The sequence below is a fragment of the Vulpes vulpes genome, chromosome 3 (assembly GCF_048418805.1).
Source record: "Vulpes vulpes isolate BD-2025 chromosome 3, VulVul3, whole genome shotgun sequence".
Classification (NCBI taxonomy): domain Eukaryota; kingdom Metazoa; phylum Chordata; class Mammalia; order Carnivora; family Canidae; genus Vulpes; species Vulpes vulpes.
Genome location: NC_132782.1, coordinates 80,335,945 through 80,354,986, shown reverse-complemented (window position 1 = coordinate 80,354,986; position 19,042 = coordinate 80,335,945). Strand labels below are relative to the sequence as shown.

The 19,042-nt window shown below is 39.3% G+C and overlaps 1 protein-coding gene across 23 annotated transcripts in view; it reads left to right on the top strand.

Annotated features, from left to right (window-relative positions):
• The window catches only part of GTF2I (general transcription factor IIi), a 115,106-nt gene that overhangs the window by 13,758 nt on the left and 82,306 nt on the right, over window positions 1–19,042 (top strand). For all 23 annotated transcript variants that reach the window (XM_072752817.1, XM_072752834.1, XM_072752816.1 and 20 more), the window contains 2 exons: window positions 15,370–15,473; window positions 17,275–17,413. In XM_072752817.1, the coding sequence (XP_072608918.1) occupies window positions 15,375–15,473; window positions 17,275–17,413 (238 nt within the window). In that variant the 5' untranslated portion in view covers window positions 15,370–15,374. The remainder of the gene's footprint in view (window positions 1–15,369; window positions 15,474–17,274; window positions 17,414–19,042) is intronic.

Here is a 19,042-nt window from a genome sequence, read left to right as displayed (position 1 = left end):
TAACCTTTGAAGTGTAATATGTCTGGGGGTATTGACCTTCAGGGATTTCTAGTTACTTCCTCCTTTAAATGCAAGAGGAGAGAAAAATAGCCCATTCCCAGTTTTATTTAGCTAATAGAGGCAGGACTTAAACACCCATGAAATAACGCAAAAATAGAAAAATGGTGATTAGCTTATTAGCATATATGTACTTAGTGGTTTAAAAATTACTTGGGATTCTCTTAAACTGACAAAATAGGTACAAGATCAGCAAACAAAATTTTTCCATATACCCTTCACCCAGAAACCCCATTCAGGTTTTGGCAGATGTCACTTTATAACAAAAGGGTGTATCTGATCCAGGATCACATTTTCACCCAGTTGTCTTGTCCCTCACTTTACAACAGTTCCTTAGCCTTTGAATTCTATGCCATTACCTTTTCGAAGATTACGCGGTAGTAATTTGACAGAATGTCCTTCAAGTTTGGTTTGTCCAATGTATTTAGGCAGGAATATCACGGTGTTCTCAGTACATTCTGATGGGTGGGATGTGAGGTCTGTTTGTCCCCTGACTAGTGTTAACTTCTGTCACTTGGTGTGTGCCATGCTTTACTTCGTTAATTAGCATTTTGTGTGGCAATACTTTGGGGATAATGAAAACTATCTCTTTGAATTGAGGAATTTGTTTTTTTCTTGAGGGTGGGTTTTTTTTATTTTTTAGAATGAAGTTTGCGCATGGACCTAAAAATCCTGTTACAGTTGTTATTTAAGTCTCTGAATACTAAGTGTTTTTCTGGAATTTAAATATTGTGAATACTGGAATTTGGGAAGCAATAGTCAGATTAAATTTTACAGTATATGATGTGGTTTGAGAGAACATCAAGAATTCAGAGTAGTCAGATCTCTGTTAGATTCTACTTTAGAATTCTGCAATCTTGAGCAGTTTACCTTGTTTTTCCAAGTTATGAATTGTTCTCCCGTTAAAAAGAAAAAAAGTTCTGCTTTGTAAAATGTGTCAGGCAGATGCCCCACTTCGGTAATGCCTGGGTGGCTCAGTTGGTTAAGCAGCTACCTTCAGCTCAGGTCATGATCCCAGGGTCCCGGGATCGAACCCCACATTGGGGTCCCTGCTCTGTGAGGAGCCTTGCTTCTCCCTCTCCCTCTGCCTGCTGCTCCCCTGCTTGTTTTCTCTCTCTCTCTCTCTGTGGAATAAATAAATAAAATCTTTTAAAAATCCAATCAAGTTCATTTCTTTGGTATCCTTCGGAAGACAAATTAATAGGGCCAGCGAATTACCTTAAAAAGGTCTTCTGTAGAAGCTACTAAGTAGACATAATTAGAACAACATAGCATGTTGAAAGAAATTTAAGACCCTTACAAATTCTGTGTTTGCAGTCTGAACTGATTATAGTAAACGTAAACTGATGTTTTAGGGGATGAATGTTTCCTCTCCTGAAAAACAGATTCTTTAGCTTTTACTACTTGTAATTACATGTAGAACATAGAGGTATTTAAATACCATCAATTTCAGAGATAGAAAGATTTAGGGAGCTTAGAAGATTGTCAGAATATAGTATATTTTTTAAAGATTTTATTTATTTATTCATTAGAGACACAGAGAGGCAGAGACACAGGCAGAGGGAGAAGCAGGCTCCCTACAGGGAGCCTGATGTGGGACTTGATCCCAGGACCTGGGGATCATGACCTGAGCCAAAGGCAGATGCTCAATCACTAAGCCACCCAGGTGCCCCCAGAAGATAGTATTATATGATGACCTAAATTAATTTTAATGGGACTGAATCTTGTTTAGGATAAAATCAGCTAATTGAACTATTTGATTCTTTTCCATTTATTTTAGGCACCCTGTTAGGACAAAAAGTGTAATATCTTAGATGATGAATTTTAACTTTTCTGTTTCTATTCATATTTATCATTTTGAGAAAATTTATTTTATAAATTATAATTTATATTTAAAAGCCTGAGGTGCCGTTTTACATTTTCCTTAGAATTAAGTGATACTTGAAATTATTTTATACTTCTCACTGAAGATGTTTCTGTTTATTTATATACTTCAGATGATAATGATGCCTTTTGTCATTAATTTTGTCAAAACTTGACACTTAGGGTTTCTTAATAAAATGAGTTGGTAAACTTGAGTTTTACCTCACACATAAATGATAACCAGAGACTAGATCTCATAGAATGAAGACAACTGGAACTAATACTGTAAAACCAAGAAAGGGATCTTAAAATACTGGCCCAGGAAAGGCCATTCATAATACAGGAAAGTTACAGTGCATTTTTAAAAGATGTATTTCTTTTTTAAACTTTAAGTAGGTTGTACACCCAACATGGGGCTCGAACTCACAACCCTAAAATTAAGAGTTGCATGATCTCCTACTCAGCCAGTCAGGTACCCCTCACTGGAATTTTGGGAGTAGACGTCGGAACTGAAGAAGTTTGGATGAAAGATTGTCCTGGTAAAAGTATCTTTTTGTTTATTTTTACCTCTTAAGCCTGTTGAATTATTACAGAATCGAATACCTTTACCTGTCCTAAATACTATGTGTAGTCTTCCATAGACAATATCCTAGTGATAGATGTTTTAGGAACTTTTGAATATTTTCTTGGTTTTAATCGATCCAGGTATCTGGCTGGGGTTTAGTGGTGTTACGGCTCTTGTACAAAACATTGAGTTAGGAAAGTTAATGATTTCTGCAGTCTTGAAGTTTATTTCACATTACCTAAGTAACTGTGCAAGGTAGATCTTTTTTTTTTTTTTTAAGATTTTACTAAAAAAAAAAAAGATTTTATTTATTTATTCATGAGAGACAGAGAGAGAGAGAGAGAGAGAGAGAGGCAGAGACACAGGCAGAGAGAGAAGCAGGCTCTATGCAAGGAGCCTGACGTGGGACTCGATCCATCCGGGTCTCCAGGATCACGCCCTGGGCAGAAGGCAGGCGCTAAACCGCTGAGCCACCCGGCTGCCCAAGGTAGATCTTAATTGCCTAGTATAAGTAAATATAGTGGAGATAACTTTAGCAGTCTGTAGAAAATTGTGCAAAGAAAGTTTTTGAGAATAGAATAAAATAATGGGCCTGGTGCTGCTCACAATTTAACTCCTTTTCCTCCTGGTTGAGCAGTGGGTCCTGGGTTTTGGATTTTACTAAAATTTTACTAAGTTAAACTGTTGTTTAAACTCAACTCTGAGGGCTGTTCTTTGCTGTTAAGAGAAGATATGACTCCTGATTTCCTGTCAGCAGCGTTCAGTGACAGAAATTACGTGTTCACATAGATACTGGGCCTATAACTCATTAATATTTTTTCTTTGAATCAAATCTTTTATTTTCTTCATAGAATGTGACTGATTGATATATAAAGTATTCCTCAATGTCTACTGTAATCTGTGCTTTATGGACAAAAAGGATACTATCGTTTTGCTTTAGTTTGTTTACAGTGGGTGGCAGTTAATTTACTGCATCATAAAGATTGCCTAGTATTACAGCTTTAATCACTGTGTAATTATTTATCTTGGGTTTCTTTTTATTTAACCTGCTTTTCTTTGAATATTATTGTGCATGAAAGAGGTCAGTTAGAATTTGGAGATATGGAGTCTAGTCACTTGTTATAAAATTAACTCTCTTTATGACCTTAGCAAGACAGCTAATCTTTCTGGGTTGGGCTTCTCATTTATAAAACATAATGGAGCAAAGAGGTTGCACTAAAAATATCTTACTTTTTTTCCCTTGATCTAAGGAAAAATCTTATATGTTGTAAGACTGAAATGGGAAGATGCTTATTGAAATTAACAATATAAATACCAAAAAGAAATAGGGTAAGAATGTAAAGGCAGGATCATAACAATATAGTGCCTTCCTCACTTAGCAGTCTGATCCGAAGCTTAACTTAGAAACAGAAGTACTGAAAATTCAGTAATATTTTAGAGATCATCATAATAAAAAATATTAAGAACCTCAGTGGGTTTTGTTGTTTTTGTTGTTTTTAGAGTGATAATGGCATGCATGAAAATGTTCATGAGGTCTCTGACTCGCTCTAAAATATGTTTTGTTATTTTGCTGTTGAGCATTAACAGCAAGGATCAATTAAATTAAAAGGAGAAGTATGGTCAAATGAAAATTTATATGGAATTAATTACCGGCTTTTTTGAGGTTAGAACAGATCAGAGCAGTAAGAACACAAATAAACCTAATCCTTGAAATGGATCTCCAGCAAGAAACACAAGAAGGTTGTAAAGAATGTCTGGAGTCTGGTTTCAGATAGATAAAAAAAAACATCGCATCCATTAAACAGTAGCTGATGAAGATGAGAGATGGATGCAACAGCAACAGTCCAATGAAGGTCATCTTTGAAACTCATAAAGGAGAATGAAAATCAAATCAGGGAAACACAGGATGAAGTCAGAAAACATTCAGAATGGGCAAATTGAGGATATTGAAAAAATGGGAAAGAAGATATAGCAGACTAAGATTGCTGCTAGGGATCCCTGGGTGGCACAGCGGTTTGGCGTCCGCCTTTGGCCCAGGGTGCGATCCTGGAGACCCGGGATCAAATCCCACGTCGGGCTCCTGGTGCATGGAGCCTGCTTCTCCCTCTGCCTATGTCTCTGCCTCTCTCTCTCTCTGTGTGACTATCATAAATAAAAATAAAAAAAAAATTTAAAAAAAAGGATTGCTGCTAATTTTTGTGTGCCAGGCATGCTTTTCTCCTGATAGCAGTGTCCAGCTTTGCTTTCTTTTTAGTAGGCTTCATGCCCAGCATGGGGCTTGAACTCAGAGCCCTGAGATCAGGTGTCCATGCTCTACGAACTGAGCTGGTCAGGCGTGCCCCTGCTTTGCCTTCTGAATAACTGCCTACCTTCCTATTCTATGTAGTTCTAGTTCACTGCCAATCAGAGTGAATTCCAGATAATCTTGTTTTGCCTAGCCACTGTAATTAGACCAGGTTCATGGCACAAACCCCCAGAACTAATGTGTACCCGGTAGTGGGAAGATAGGATAGTCTGTTGCCTCTGGCATCACAGTACAGGTGTGTGGTAAGCTTAAAGATACATGTGGCCGTCATCTCTGTCTTAGGGAAGAAACCCATCTGCTCAAGAAGTAAGGACTATCAGAGTAGAGAGAACTCTAATGACATGTCTTGTGTTTCTGGATCTAGCTGTATGTGGAGCCAGTGCAACCTTTAAGCTAAATAATTAAGACAGTAAAATCCCTTTCTTGGGGTGGTTTGAAATAGGAATTTGTAACCTTACAGTCTAAGATACTTAGTTCTGGTTGGGCACCTGGGTGGCTTAGTGATTGAGCGTCTGCCTTTGGCTCAGGGCATGATCCAGGGGTCCTGGGAATGAGTCCCACATCTGGCTCCCTGCAGGGAGCCTGCTTCTCCCTCTGCCTGTGCCTCTCATGAATAAGTAAAATAAAATTTAAAAAAAAGATAGTTCTGGCAAATTCATAAATTATTCTTCGGAATAAAGAGTATTATAAGATATGGGCAGTCTGGGTGGCTCAGCGGTTTAGCACCGCCTTTAGCTCAGGGTGTGATCCTGGAGACCCGGGATCGAGTCCCATGTCAGGCTCCCTGCATGGAGCCTGCTTCTTCTGCTTGTGTCTCTGCCTCTCTCTCTCTTTCTCTCTGTGTCTCTCATGAATAGGTAAAACCTTAAAAAAAATAAAAAGGAAAAAGGAAGTGAGAACTCAGGTAATAGAAGTGAAAATCACTTTTGTCCTGAAGGTGTCTACCAGTTGTACCACCTCACAGGATGAGAGGCTCAGAAATTGAAGCCCAAAGCCTCCACAAAAGTCAGGGGTCAAATAGGAGACACCCCCCCCCCAGTAAGATGAGACCCCAAATTGGATGAGGGTGATTGATAAGTAAGCCAGCCTGCATCCCCGTTTGTGGTCTGGGTTAACATCTGGGTGGCCCAAGCAGCCTGAAACCTTGAACTTGATTTATGGTAAACCCAGGCAGGTAGTGTTCCCAGACACCTGGAGGGAACCTACCTTATCCTAGGCTTCACATTTAAATTGATTTATTTTATTTTTTTGTAAGATTCCATTTATTCATGAGAGACATGGAGAGAGAAAGACAGAGACATAGGCAGATGGAGAAGCAGGCTCCCTGCAGGGAGCCAGATGTGGGACTCATTCCCAGGACCCCTGGATCATGCCATCTGGGACTCCGGGATCACACCCTGAGCTGAAGGCAGATAGATGCTCAACTGCTGAGCCACCCAAGCATCCCAAATTAATTTCTTTTAATAATTTTTTAATGTAAAGTGAGCAGCACAGTGTAAAAGATAATCAGGCATACCTGGGAACAAGTACCATGAATATGAGCAAGAAACAACAGAAATACATCTGCTAAGACTTTTTTGAGTTGCCAGAGACTGTAAAACAACTACCTCTGTTATACTTTAGAAATAGGTCAGACTTCGGGTGCATGTGTGGTTTAGTTGGTTGTGAGAACAATTCCCATGTTGGGCTCCATGCTCAATGTGGAGTCTACTTAAGTTTCACCCTTTATGTCTACCCCTCTCTCTTCCCCTACCTGCCTCCAATAAATAAATAAAATCTTTATTTTTTAAAAAAAGATTTTATTTATTTATTTGAGAAAGAATGAGAGAGAGAGAGAGAGAGAGAGAGAGCACAGGTAGGATGAAGGGCAGATGGAGAGAGAGAAGCAAGCTCCCTGCTAAGCAGGGAACCTGACATGGGCCTCCATCTGGGACTCCAGGATCACGACCTGAGCCAAAGGCAGATGCTTAACTGACTGAGCCACCCAGATACCCTAAAATCTTTTTTTTTTTTTTTTAATCTTTTTTTTTAAAATTTTTTTTTTTTTAATTTATTTATGATAGTCACAGAGAGATAGAGAGAGAGGCAGAGACACAGGCAGAGGGAGAAGCAGGCTCCATGCACCGGGAGCCCGACGTGGGATTCGATCCCGGGTCTACAGGATCGCGCCCTGGGCCAAAGGCAGGCGCCAAACCGCTGCGCCACCCAGGGATCCCCTTTTTTTTTTTTTTTTAAATAAATATGTTAGGCCTAAAAATCTCTAGGGAGTAGGAAACTATAAAATGTTACATAACAACAAATAGGAATTTTAGAAGTGAAAATTAATAAAAAACCCGATGGTTAGTTTTAACAGAATAAGCACAGATAAAGAAAGAATTCATGAAATGGAAAGTGAGTCTGAAGAAATAGTTTACTTAAGAGAGGACAAATGAGAAAAATACAGAAGAGGGTATATATAGTCTTAAGGACTAACATAACATTCCATCTGAATCTCAGTAGGGTGGGAGACTAAGAACCAGGATGGAGACAATATATGTGAAGAGAGACAAGAGCTGAGAATTTGCCCCAACGGAATCTTTAGTCAGGAAGCCCAGGGAAGGACATGCTGAATAAAAAAAAGTACATCTAGATGCATAGTGAAATTATGGAATACCAAAGAAAGAAAACATCATAAAAACAGCAGGGGGCGGGGGGAAGGGGGATTACCTTCAAAGGAGACTCCAGATGACTTTTGAATAGCAGCAGTGGAAGCCAGTTTATAATGAAGTAACCTCACTGTGCTGAAAGAAGCAGTCGACCTAGATTTCTATTCCAGTGAAAATACCTTACAAGAATAAGGACTTTGAGCAAACAAAAACAGTTTGCCATGGGAAGGAAATTTTAAAGGATTAACTTCAGGCAGAAGGAAAGTATTGAGATGCAAAAAAGAATAAACAAAGACTTGTCTTAAGTATGTGGCTAAAAAAAATGAAAACTTGGGTAAAGCAAAAAGAAAAATACTGCATTTGAAAATACAGAATTAAGACATATACAAAAGCTGTGAATAATCAAGGAGTGACTCATAATCAAAATTGAAAGAATGAATTGGGATTGAAACTTATTGATAATTTTGGGGCACCTGGCTGGCTCACTTGGTAGAGCATGTGATTCTCAATCTCGGGGTTGTGACTTCAAGCTCCATGTTGGGCATGGAGCCTAGTTTAAAAAAAAAAAAAGAAATTTATTGACAACTTATGTAAATATGAAGCCATCAGACATCGACTTAGTAATGGGCATAGGATCTGAGTCACCTAAGAAGAAATACAAATAACAAAACTATGAAAAGTGTTTCTTTAGTGAGCAAGGAAATTGATTAACTTTGGTAGTAATGAGATATTCATAGAGATTAGGTCCTAGCTCTTCAAAATAGTTTTTGAGGCCGATGAATTTAGTATGTTTTATTTTATTACTATTTTTAAAAAAATGAACTTTTATATTATTATTTTTTTAAATTTGTTTATTCATAGAGACACAAAGAGAGAGAGGCAGAGACACAGGCAGAGGGAGAAGCAGGCCCCATGCAGAGAGCCTGACCTGGGACTCATCCCAGGTCTCCAGTATCATGCCCTGGGCTGCAGGCGGCGCTAAACCACTGTGCCACCAGGGCTACCCCAAAAAGGAACTTTTAAAAAGTAATCTCTACACTCGACATGAAGCTTAAACTCATGACCCTGAGATCAGGAGTCATATGCTGCTGTACTGATAGAGCTAGCCAGTCACCTCAAATTTAGAGTGTGTGTGTGTGTGTGTGTGTGTGTGTGTGTGTGTATGTTGTTGTTTTTTTTTTTTAAGACTATTTATTCATGAGAGATATATATAGAGAGGCAGAGGCAGAGACAGAGGTAGAGGGAGAAGCAGTCTCCTCACAGGGAGCCTGATGCGGGACTCCATCTGGGACTCTGGGATCATGCCCTGAGATAAAGACAGATGCTCAACTGCTGAGCCACCCAGGCATCCCAAATTTAGTATATTTTAAGCAATTATGGGAACAATAAAAGTTTTGGCATTAGGTATCAAGAGCTATAAAGATATTCATGCTACTTATTGGAGAGCCTGGGTGACTCAGTCAGTTGGGTGTCAGACTCTTGATCTTGGCCTAGGTCATGATCTCAGAGTCAGGGGATGGAGCCCCACATCAGGCTTTGTGCTTAGGGGGGTGCTGGTTGGGACACCCTTTCCCTCCCTCTGCCTGTTCCTTCCCCCCACTTGTGCTCTCTCTCTCTCTCTTTTTAAGATTTTATTTATTCATGAGAGACACAGAGAGAGAGGGAGAGAGGCAGAGACACAGGCAGAGGGAGAAGGAGGCCCCTTGCAGGGAGCCCTACATGGGACTCAAGGATCCTGGAGACCCAGGATCACGCCCTGGGCTGAAGGCGGCGCTAAATTGCTGAGCCACCCAGGCTGCCCTCTCTCTCTATTTTTTAAGATTTACTTATTTATTCATGAGAGACACAAAGAAGGAGAGGCAGAGACCTCAGCAGAAGGAGAAGAGAAGCAAGTTCCTCGCAGGGAGCCCGATGTGGGACTCAATCCCAGATCCTGGGATCATGCCCTGAGTTGAAGGCAGATGCTCAGCCGCTAAGCCACCCAGGCATCCCTCTCTCTCTCTCTTTCAAATAAATAAACCTTTTAAAATACAAGTGTTTATACTACTTATCTATTTCAGTATTAAGAATTTTAAAATATGGAAATAACGGCAAAAGGTATATTTATGAAAATGTTCAGAGAAATTGTATGACTCCATTTTGATGGGCTATTATGTAGCTGTATAAATAATAATTTGTCCTGTTAAAATATGGAATGTGGCTGCAAGTACACAGTGCTTGTTGATCATTGAGGCAAGTTCACTGCACTGATAGTGGGTTATCCTCTTTGGAATTTTACTAATTTATCATGAGAATCTGTCTTCGATGTCTCATACATTTTAACTGTAGCATATCATAAAACTGTACTTGAGTGTTCTACTCAGGAAACCTACTTTGCTACTCTGTTCTGTGGGGATACTCTTTTTAAATTTTTTTTATTTTTTCCTGTGGGGATACTCTTAATATCAATAATCAATCCTTGGGGGATGCCTGGGTGGCTCAGCCGTTGAGCATGTGTCTTTGACTCAGGATGTGATCCTGGAGTCCCTGGATCAAGTCCCTCATCGGGCTCCTTGCAGGGAGCCTGCTTCTCCTTCTGCCTGTGTCTCTGCCTCTCTCTCTGTGTCTCCATGAATAAATAAATAAATAAAATCTTAAAAAAAAAAATCAATCCTTGGTAGGTTGGCAGTGAAGAATGCCCAGATGGCATTATAGTGGACCTTTGTATCCTGGTTTATGTTCCCATGAATGATCTTTTTCCTTGGTTAATTCTTGTTACAGCTACCCCCACCACACTGGCTCAAGGAGTCATGAGAATTACTTCTCATGAATAAGTTTATTTTTAAAATTTTTTTTTCCATGAATAAGTTTAAATGAACTTCCTCAACATTGTTTAACCTCTGTAGCTGTATAGTTTTTGTGATGAAGAAAATGTTCTTTGATCTTAAATATAGTAACCACCAGCTACATGTGGATATGGAACACTTGGAAGGTGACTAGTAATGCTAAAAGTTTAAATTTAAATAAAATAGTTAGGGCAGCCCTGGTGGCTTAGTGGTTTAGCGCCGCTTTCAGCTTTGGGTGTGATCCTGGAGCCCCGGGATCGAGTCCCACGTCGGGTTCCCTGCATGGAGCCTGCTTCTTCCTCTGCCTGTGTCTCTGCCTCTCTTTCTGTGTGTCTCTCATGAATAAATAAATAAAATCTTTAAAAAAATAAAATAGTTACATGGGGCTATTCACTGCCATTTTGGATAGTATGTCTCTAATGGGATTTCCACCAGGTTGTTCCTTGACTGACTTGGATGACTGCCTTATAAAGAGATGACCTGAGCTCTTTGTAAGGTCTCCTTTCCCAAGACAGCATCAGAGATACACAGTGGGGAGCAAGGACTTTCTGTTACAAATCCGGAAATCAGAAGTCGTTCTCTTGTCTAACATGGGTTCACTCTGCAAATTGTCTCAGGTCAATTTTTCCTCCTTTTCCGTATATAAAAGATTCAAAAGGATCCACTATTTTCTTTTGTATTTACTTATGGAGTATATGATCATTTTGTTCATTCTCCTTTTTGTTCCAAAGAATATGAGTACAGAGCTAACTCCCATTTTAGTTGCTTTCAGTGGTAATTTTTTTGTTGTTCATTTCTAGTGACACACACACACAGACACACACACACACACACACAGACACACACACACACGGTTTAAAATAATCCAGGAGTTCTTTTTTCTAAGCTCTGTGAATATACTTCTTTTGTGCTTTTGTACTCTTATTCTTTCTCCCTCATAGGGTTGTTGTGACTCTGAAATAGATCATCAATAAAGCATGATGGGTATAGTGAATAGATCTTTAATTCTTTTTTTGGGTCTAATTCCTGTTTAAAATGAGGGGGCTCATAAAAGGTCAGAGGTGAGGGCAGCCTGGGTGGCTCAGCGGTTTAGTGCCGCCTTCCGCCCAGGGCCTGATCCTGGAGACCCAGGATCGAGTCCCACGTCGGGCCCCCTGCGTGGAGCCTGCTTCTCCCTCTGCCTGTGTCTCTGCCTCTCTCTCTCTCTCTCTCTCTCTCTCTCTCTGTGTCTCTCATGAATAAATTAAAAAAAAAAAAGGTCAGAGGTGAAATGAGATTTCTAAGGAAGTGGTTGATTTAGTGTCTTTACTCACAGGAGGTCTCAGAGCTGCTTAGTGGTCTGGCGACCTCCAGCCTGTCTGCCAGTCTGCCAGTCTGCCAGTGCCTGTCATGACTCGTGTGCCATAAGCTTGTGTCAGCAGCCTGGGCTGGTGTGTGTCCCTGGTGTCCGTTGTCACTGCCACTGTGTGATGGCAGTTCTTTCCTGGGAAAGAGAAGGGTAGCAGTCACCAGGTGAGGGTTGCAGGGAGAGTGGTCCTTGAATAGTCTTGACTCAAGATGATCTAGAGAAATGACCCGACCTATCCGGATGGGCAAAGAATAGTCCAGAGAATTTCTGTTGTGATGCAATGAATACTTTTCTTTAGCCAGAAAGCCCCAAACAAAACACGCCCTTCCCCATCAAACCCTATTGGATTGGTCACCTCCAAGATTCTTTCCATTGATGAGTGCTATGCTAGGATACTTCCAGAGAAGTTGTCGTCGCCTGTGGCATCCCTGTAGGGCTGTCAGTTTGGTGTCTTTCTCCCATTTCTTAACACTGATTGAGTGTGAATGACCTCATGGCAGATTTCTGGCAGTTGAAGGTGAGAGGTAGAGATTGTAGTGGGCAGAAAATTGTCCCAGTGTTGTGTTCTGGCACGGAATGTGGCTGTAACCTTTGACATATCATTAAATTTGTAAAATGAGAACATGTCTCCCTTCTCACGTCTCCCTTATCTCTTTCTGGAGAATTGAAGGAAAAGTGAGATTAGTTCTTTTATTTTTTTTTTTTTGTTTGTTTTTAAAGATTTTATTTATTTATTTGAAAGAGAGCACAGCCAGAAGGAGGAGCAGAGGCAGAGGGAGAGGGAGAAGCAGACTACCAGCTGAGCAGGGATCCCAAAGCAGGGCTAGGTCCCAGTTCCCATGACCTGAGCCAAAGGCAGACACTTCAGCGACTGAGACACCCAGGCACCTGGAAAAGTGAGATTAGCTAAGAATTACTATGAACTTTCAGAAATAATGACAGTATATTCTGATTATGGCAAGATAATATCCCTTTGTTGTCCATTTTGAGCCACATTTCAGTATAAATTTACTTAAACTTATGTATTCAGGAGAAAAGAATGGGACTCAGGCTATTAGGGAAAGTAATTTCTGTGTCTTAAGCATTCTCTTGCTTAATCCTGCTTTTCCTGATTCTATCTCTATCCAGGATAGAGATCTTGTTTTGAAAAACAAAATTGCTTCTATGTGTTCACAGATTCAGGGATAAGTGTCAGTTGTTTTTGTTATTGTTTTCTGTTGTAAAGTGTTATTTCCTAAGTATGTACACTTTACTTGCTGATGCCCAAATCTAGCCTAGCAGGTAACTTACCTGGTAAGAGATGGTGGAGCAAGAGCACATTTTTTTTTTTTTTAAGATTTTATTTATTTATTCATGAGAGACACAGAGAGACAGAGAGAAAGGCACAGACACAGGCAGAGGGAGAAGCAGGCTCCATTCCATCCATGCAGGGAGCCTGATGCAGGACTCGATCCCGGGTCCCTAGGACCACACCCTGGGCTGAAGACAGCACTAAACTGCTGAGCCACCCGGGCTGCCCCCATTTTATTTATTTATTTATTTTTTTAAAGTAAGCTCTATGCCCAATGTGGGGCTTGAATTTAGGACTCCAAGATCAAGAGTCACACATTCTACCAACTGAGCCAGCCAGGTGCTCCTAGAAAAAGTTTTTTTTAGTGTTAGTGTTCTTTTTGTTTTTTTTTTTTTTTTTTTTGAGAGAGCCCAGGCGCTGGGGTAGATATTGGGGGAGGGACAGAGGGAGAGAGAGAGAGAATCTTAAGCAGGCTCCACGTCCAGCACAGAGCCATCCTAGGGGTTTGATCTCACTACCCTGACATCATGAACTGAGCCAAAAATCAAGAGTCAGACATTTAACCCACTGAGCCACCCAGGTGCCCCAGTATTAGTATTTTAAAAATATGCTTTTGATTTTGGCTTTTGATTTTTAAAATATGCTTTTGAGTGTCTTTATGTGACATGTTTTTGCTTTTCAATTTTCATTTTTTTTTTTTTTTTTTTTAAAGCTCTGTGCCCAGTGTGGAGCTCGACCTCATTATCCTGAGATCAGGGGTTGCATGCTTTACTGACTGAGCCAGCCAGGCACCCCTTCAATTTTAAATTTTTATAAGATAGACATAACAAAATTTACCATCTTAACCATCCTTGGCATTAGGCACGTTCATATTGTTTTGCAACCATCACCACTATTTAGTTGCAGAACTTTTCATCATCCCAAACTAAAATTCTGTGCATATTAACAATAAATCCCCACTACACACTCCTCCCAGTCCCTGGTGACCATCATTCTATACTCTGTCTCTGTGAGTTTGACTATTATATAGATATCTCATATGAGTAGAATCATAATATTTGTCTAGCTTATTTCATTTAGGATAATCTTTTCAAGGTTCATTTATGTTGTAGCATGTCTCAGAACTTTTCTCTTTAAGGCTGAATTCTATTCCATTGTATGTATGTATCCCATTTTGTGCTTCCATTGAGCTGACAGTGGACATCTGGGTTGTTTCCACCTCTTGGCTATTGTGAGTAACGTTTCTGTGAACATGGGTATATAGATGTATCTGAGTGCCTGCTTTCGTTTCTTTTGGGTATATACCCAGAAGTGGAATTGGCTGTGTCACGGTAATTCTGTTGGATTTTTAAGGAACCGGCAAATTGTTTTCCACCATGCATACACCATCTTCTATTCCTAACAGCCGTATACAAAGGTTCCAATTTCTCCTATTTAGTGTTTATGTGCTGCGTTATTTATTTATTTATTTATTTATTTATTTATTTATTTATTTAAAATTTTTTTCGAACTCTTATGTCAAGGGCTTTTTTTTTTTAAATTAAAGATTTTATTTATTTATTTATGAGAGATAGAGAGAGAGAGAGACACGGACACAGGCAGAGGGAGTAGCAGGCTCCATGCAGGTAGCCTGAGGTGGGACTCTATCTCAGATCCCAGGATCATGTCCTGAGCCAAAGGCAGATGCTCTTCCGCTGAGCCACCCAGGCGTCTCTATGTGTTGCATTTTTATAGTGTTGGAGATTCAGCTGAAGTTCCTTGCTGATAGCTAGGTATCAGAAAATGTTTTCTAAAGAGAGCAATAGTGCTGTATTATAAAGTAATCTTAGATGTTATTTGTCCTGCCACCTATTTTCTTCTTAGTAAGAATAAAGAAATTCTCTTCATCCAGCGTCCTTCTGTCTTACCCACTGCACATGTGCCTGGGAGGGAGGGGGAGCGTTGCATCTATGTCCTATGTTGAACTGTGATAAACTGTCACTGGATGGTGGAATGCCTCACCTCTGACTCTCGCTTGGGGCAATTTTTGTTTGTTTTGAATTTATTTGAGAGACGGAGAGCATGAGCCGAAGGAGAGGGAGAAGCAGGCTCCCTGCCGAGCAGGGAGTCCAACTAGGGACTCAATCTCAGCACCCGGGGATCATGACCTGAGTTGAAGGTAGACGGTTAACTGACTGAGCCACGCAGGCACCCCTCTATTGGGAGAAATTTTAACTGGTTGTTGATGACATCTGAGTTTATTTTGGAGACTATACTGGCCTAATTTTGTAGAAATTAGCTGGAAAGTTAGAGGACTGATTTTTCTCTCTTAGAGGATGGGAGTTTTTGACAAATTGGTCAGTTCCTGAGCTGCTTTTCTCTTAGGCAAGAAGACTAAATTAGGCAGCCTGTGGAGGACTCTCATAGCTCTGAATGTCTGTTTGGAAGGACATTGTGAATTTCTGCCACTCACTTTCTATTTCTTTCCTAGGGATCATGGCTCAAGTAGCAATGTCTACCCTGCCCGTTGAAGATGAGGAGTCCTCAGAGAGCAGGATGGTGGTGACATTCCTCATGTCTGCTCTGGAGTCCATGGTGAGATGGCTTTATAGTTCTAGAAAATGTCTGTAGTTGAATAGGCTTGAGCTCATAGGTGAGATTGATTTTTTTTTTTTTTTTTTGTAAACTTGCATGTTTTTTGGTTTTAGAAGAAGAGTACTTTTGCTTGAATAATAGTTAATATAAGCCTTTCAAATGATTTTATTACCATGTTTTAGAATGTTCTTAACTTACCTGTTTAACTTTTTACATTTAATTTCAGTTGTTTACCTACCAGTGTCTTAGGCAGTTTCTTGTTTTGCAAACAGTAGCTTTGAATTTATGTTTAACAGATTTCTTTCATATAATCCAGGGCAATACATGAATCTTGCTTTGTTGTTTCATAAATACTGCCTTTGGTGAGACGGATGTCCACCTAAGTGTGGATAAAATAGGCACACACCCTCACACCCTCACCACACACTTCCTTTCAGGTGAGCAGCTACTGTATATCTCATGTAAATAAAATGTTAACAAAATGATAGGGCAGCATTATTCTTCATGCTGGGAACAATTGTTAGCTTACCTCTAGGTCAGAAGTTCTATGCTGTGGCTTTATTATATTTCAAAAGATTTGTGATCATCTCAGTTGGCATAAAATTATTTATCCAAAATAATGTTTTAGATCAATATCATGCAAATAATTTCTATTTATGATGGTTATTGTGTAAATAAAATCCAAATAGAGGAAAACTGTAGTTTGCAACAAATGACAGAGAACATAGTGTGTTTGACCGGAAAAAAAAAAAAAAGGCAAAAGAAAATCCCCCAATTCAAGTCTTTATAGTATGTCAAGTTAAAATTCTAGATGAGTAAAAGAAAATAATATATTAGGACAAATTTAACCAGAAGAAAAATATATAATCCTATTTAATTCCAGAAACATCTTTTCTAATGCCTAAAATAGGTGAGATATTTTTATGAATCAATAGGAAAAAACACTATTAACATAGTTGAAAAGTAGGCAAATAGTATGTTAATTTACAGAGAAATATCTAAGGTACAGTACTCTTTAATACCAACCATTCACTGGATTATTACTATTTTTAAAGATTTTATTATTATTTTTTTAAAGATTTTATTTATTCATGAGAGACACAGAAAGAGAGGCAGAGACACAGGCAGAGGGAGAAGCAGGCTGCATGCAGGGAGCGCGATGTGGGACTCGATTCTGGATCCTGGGATCACACCCTGAGCCGAAGACAGATGCTTAACTGCTGAGCCACCCAGGCGTCCCAACATAGTGGATGTTGTGATGTGGCTTCAGACTTCCCTTTTGACTAATGGCAATAATCCTCCCAGCTGCTGCGAGTATTTGAGGATCCCTTGCCCAAGGTCTCCCCTTTCTATGGGAGGGCCATCCCAGCTCCAGAGCTCTCCAGATGCAGTTGCACCAGTGATCAACTTCCCCTCTGCCGAAACCTGCATCTGTCACATCTCCTGGGTGTTGCTATTGAGAGAGTACTCTCCACAAAGCCTGGGTAGAAATCTGAGTCTGCTTCATGGGAATTTGACCTATCACAGGTTACGAGGGATTTCTGCCTTTTTTTTTTTTTTTTTTTATAAATTCTCTTTTCCTGTTTAAAATTGGGGTTAGAAACTATCTATAAAGAGAGATACCTATAAAAAACGGTGACTCTCTTTTTATATGATGATCTAAGGCCAGAAACTAGGAACTTCATCTAATTCCAGTTACTGTAATAAGACAATTGAAGTGATAAGATTTTTTTATCCATCCAGCAGAAATAGTACTTTCAGACATCTGTATATAACATAAGGTTTGTTATTTGTATTTTAGTGTAAAGAACTGGCCAAGTCCAAGGCAGAAGTGGCCTGCATTGCAGTGTATGAGACAGATGTGTTTGTTGTTGGAACTGAGAGAGGACGTGCTTTTGTCAACACCAGAAAGGATTTTCAGAAAGATTTCGTAAAATACTGTAAGTATTATATTTTTATCATTTGTATTTCATAAATATTGTGCCTAAATATTTGTGGATAACAAATGTCTTATTTCTTTCTTTTTTTTTTTTTTTTTAAGATTTTATTTATTTATTCATGAGAGGCAGAGACACAGGCAGAGGGAGAAGCAGGCTCCACGCAGGGAGCCCGATGTGGGACTCGATCCCGGGACTCCAGGATCACGCCCTGGGCCGAAGGGAGGCACTCAACCACTGAGCCACCCAGGCGTCCCCAATATCTTACTTTCTAAAGCAGAATGATATTTATACTAAAAAAGACTTTCTAAAATGTCTAGAGAGACATTTCAAAATGCTCAGTGTTCCCAACATGATAATATATAAGGGTAAATACTGAAGAGTTTAAGAAAAATGGTAAATGTTTATTCTGTGTTCCTTGCTCGGTGTTACTTTGGATTGGTGGCACATATGAGAGACAAGGTAGAGAAATCTTGAATTGATTAAAGGTTCTTGTTTAAGTAAATAGTTATTTTCTTGATGGGTACTTGGTGTGTTCAAAGCAAGTCTTTGTGCATGAAATTCGCATAAGCATGATATAAAGTTAAACTGGCCTCTTTGATTCCCTCAATAGAATCAACTTGTCAGGATTCTCAGTGTGTTTTGTGGTTCTTCAATTGGGAGTTCATCCAGTTGGTGAAAATTTAACTCGATATACAACAAACACAGTAGATAAATTTGCTGTAGGCTGTTACTACCTATGATCTTACACAGACCGATTTTGTATCCATGTTTAACCTTACACTGCCTGCCAAGTGTCATGTTGTCTCAGTGATCTAGCCTCTTTTTAAACATGGAAAGAACAAAATGGTGGGGATGTCTACAGGCATACGTGACATCCGTGAGTGTGTCTTTAAGTGCCAAACTTAAATTTCCATTAGCAAGTTAGATCCAATTCACGATGAATTGAGCAGATCATGGGTGAATAAAATAGTTTTCTTATTAACATTAATTTTTAGTCCTGTTAGAATGCATATCTTCACACTGTATGCCTGCTTCCACCCCCACTATAATCTTTTAAGCTTTATGGTAGTATAATCTAGTTAATTTTTTTTCATTATTTCTGATTGTTTTGAGAATTTTTAAGGCTTTGATCATGTTTGTGTATTTAAGTTTATAGTAATGTTGTTTTGATTATGTGTATATCAGCTGCCATCTGTCCCATGAATACTATAATCCCACTGGCAGCTGTGTTTATATTCCCGTTCCCTATACTGCCTTGCTTATGTGGTTCTCCAGTGGTTAGAACTAAGCATTAGGGGAATTGTCCACAGTTGCAAACTGTAGTCCCTGCCCATTAGTATTCATCCTTTCTTTTTTGTTACCAATAATTCAATGCCTTAGAGAATAATCTTTGGAAGTAATTCTTAAGTATGTAATATTTGTTTATATAAGGTATTTTGTACACAAAGGTCAATAGTAGTCTTCTGACACCTAATCAGTAGGTTTATGAGTCAGTTTTACAATTTCTTGGGGAAAATTCTCTTTCCCAAGGTTTGGCAAAGCACTGTCCAGGAGCAATGAGATGATATGAATCACTCATAATTTAAAATATTTGAGTTATGACAATAAGAAGGAGAAACAAGTAAAATT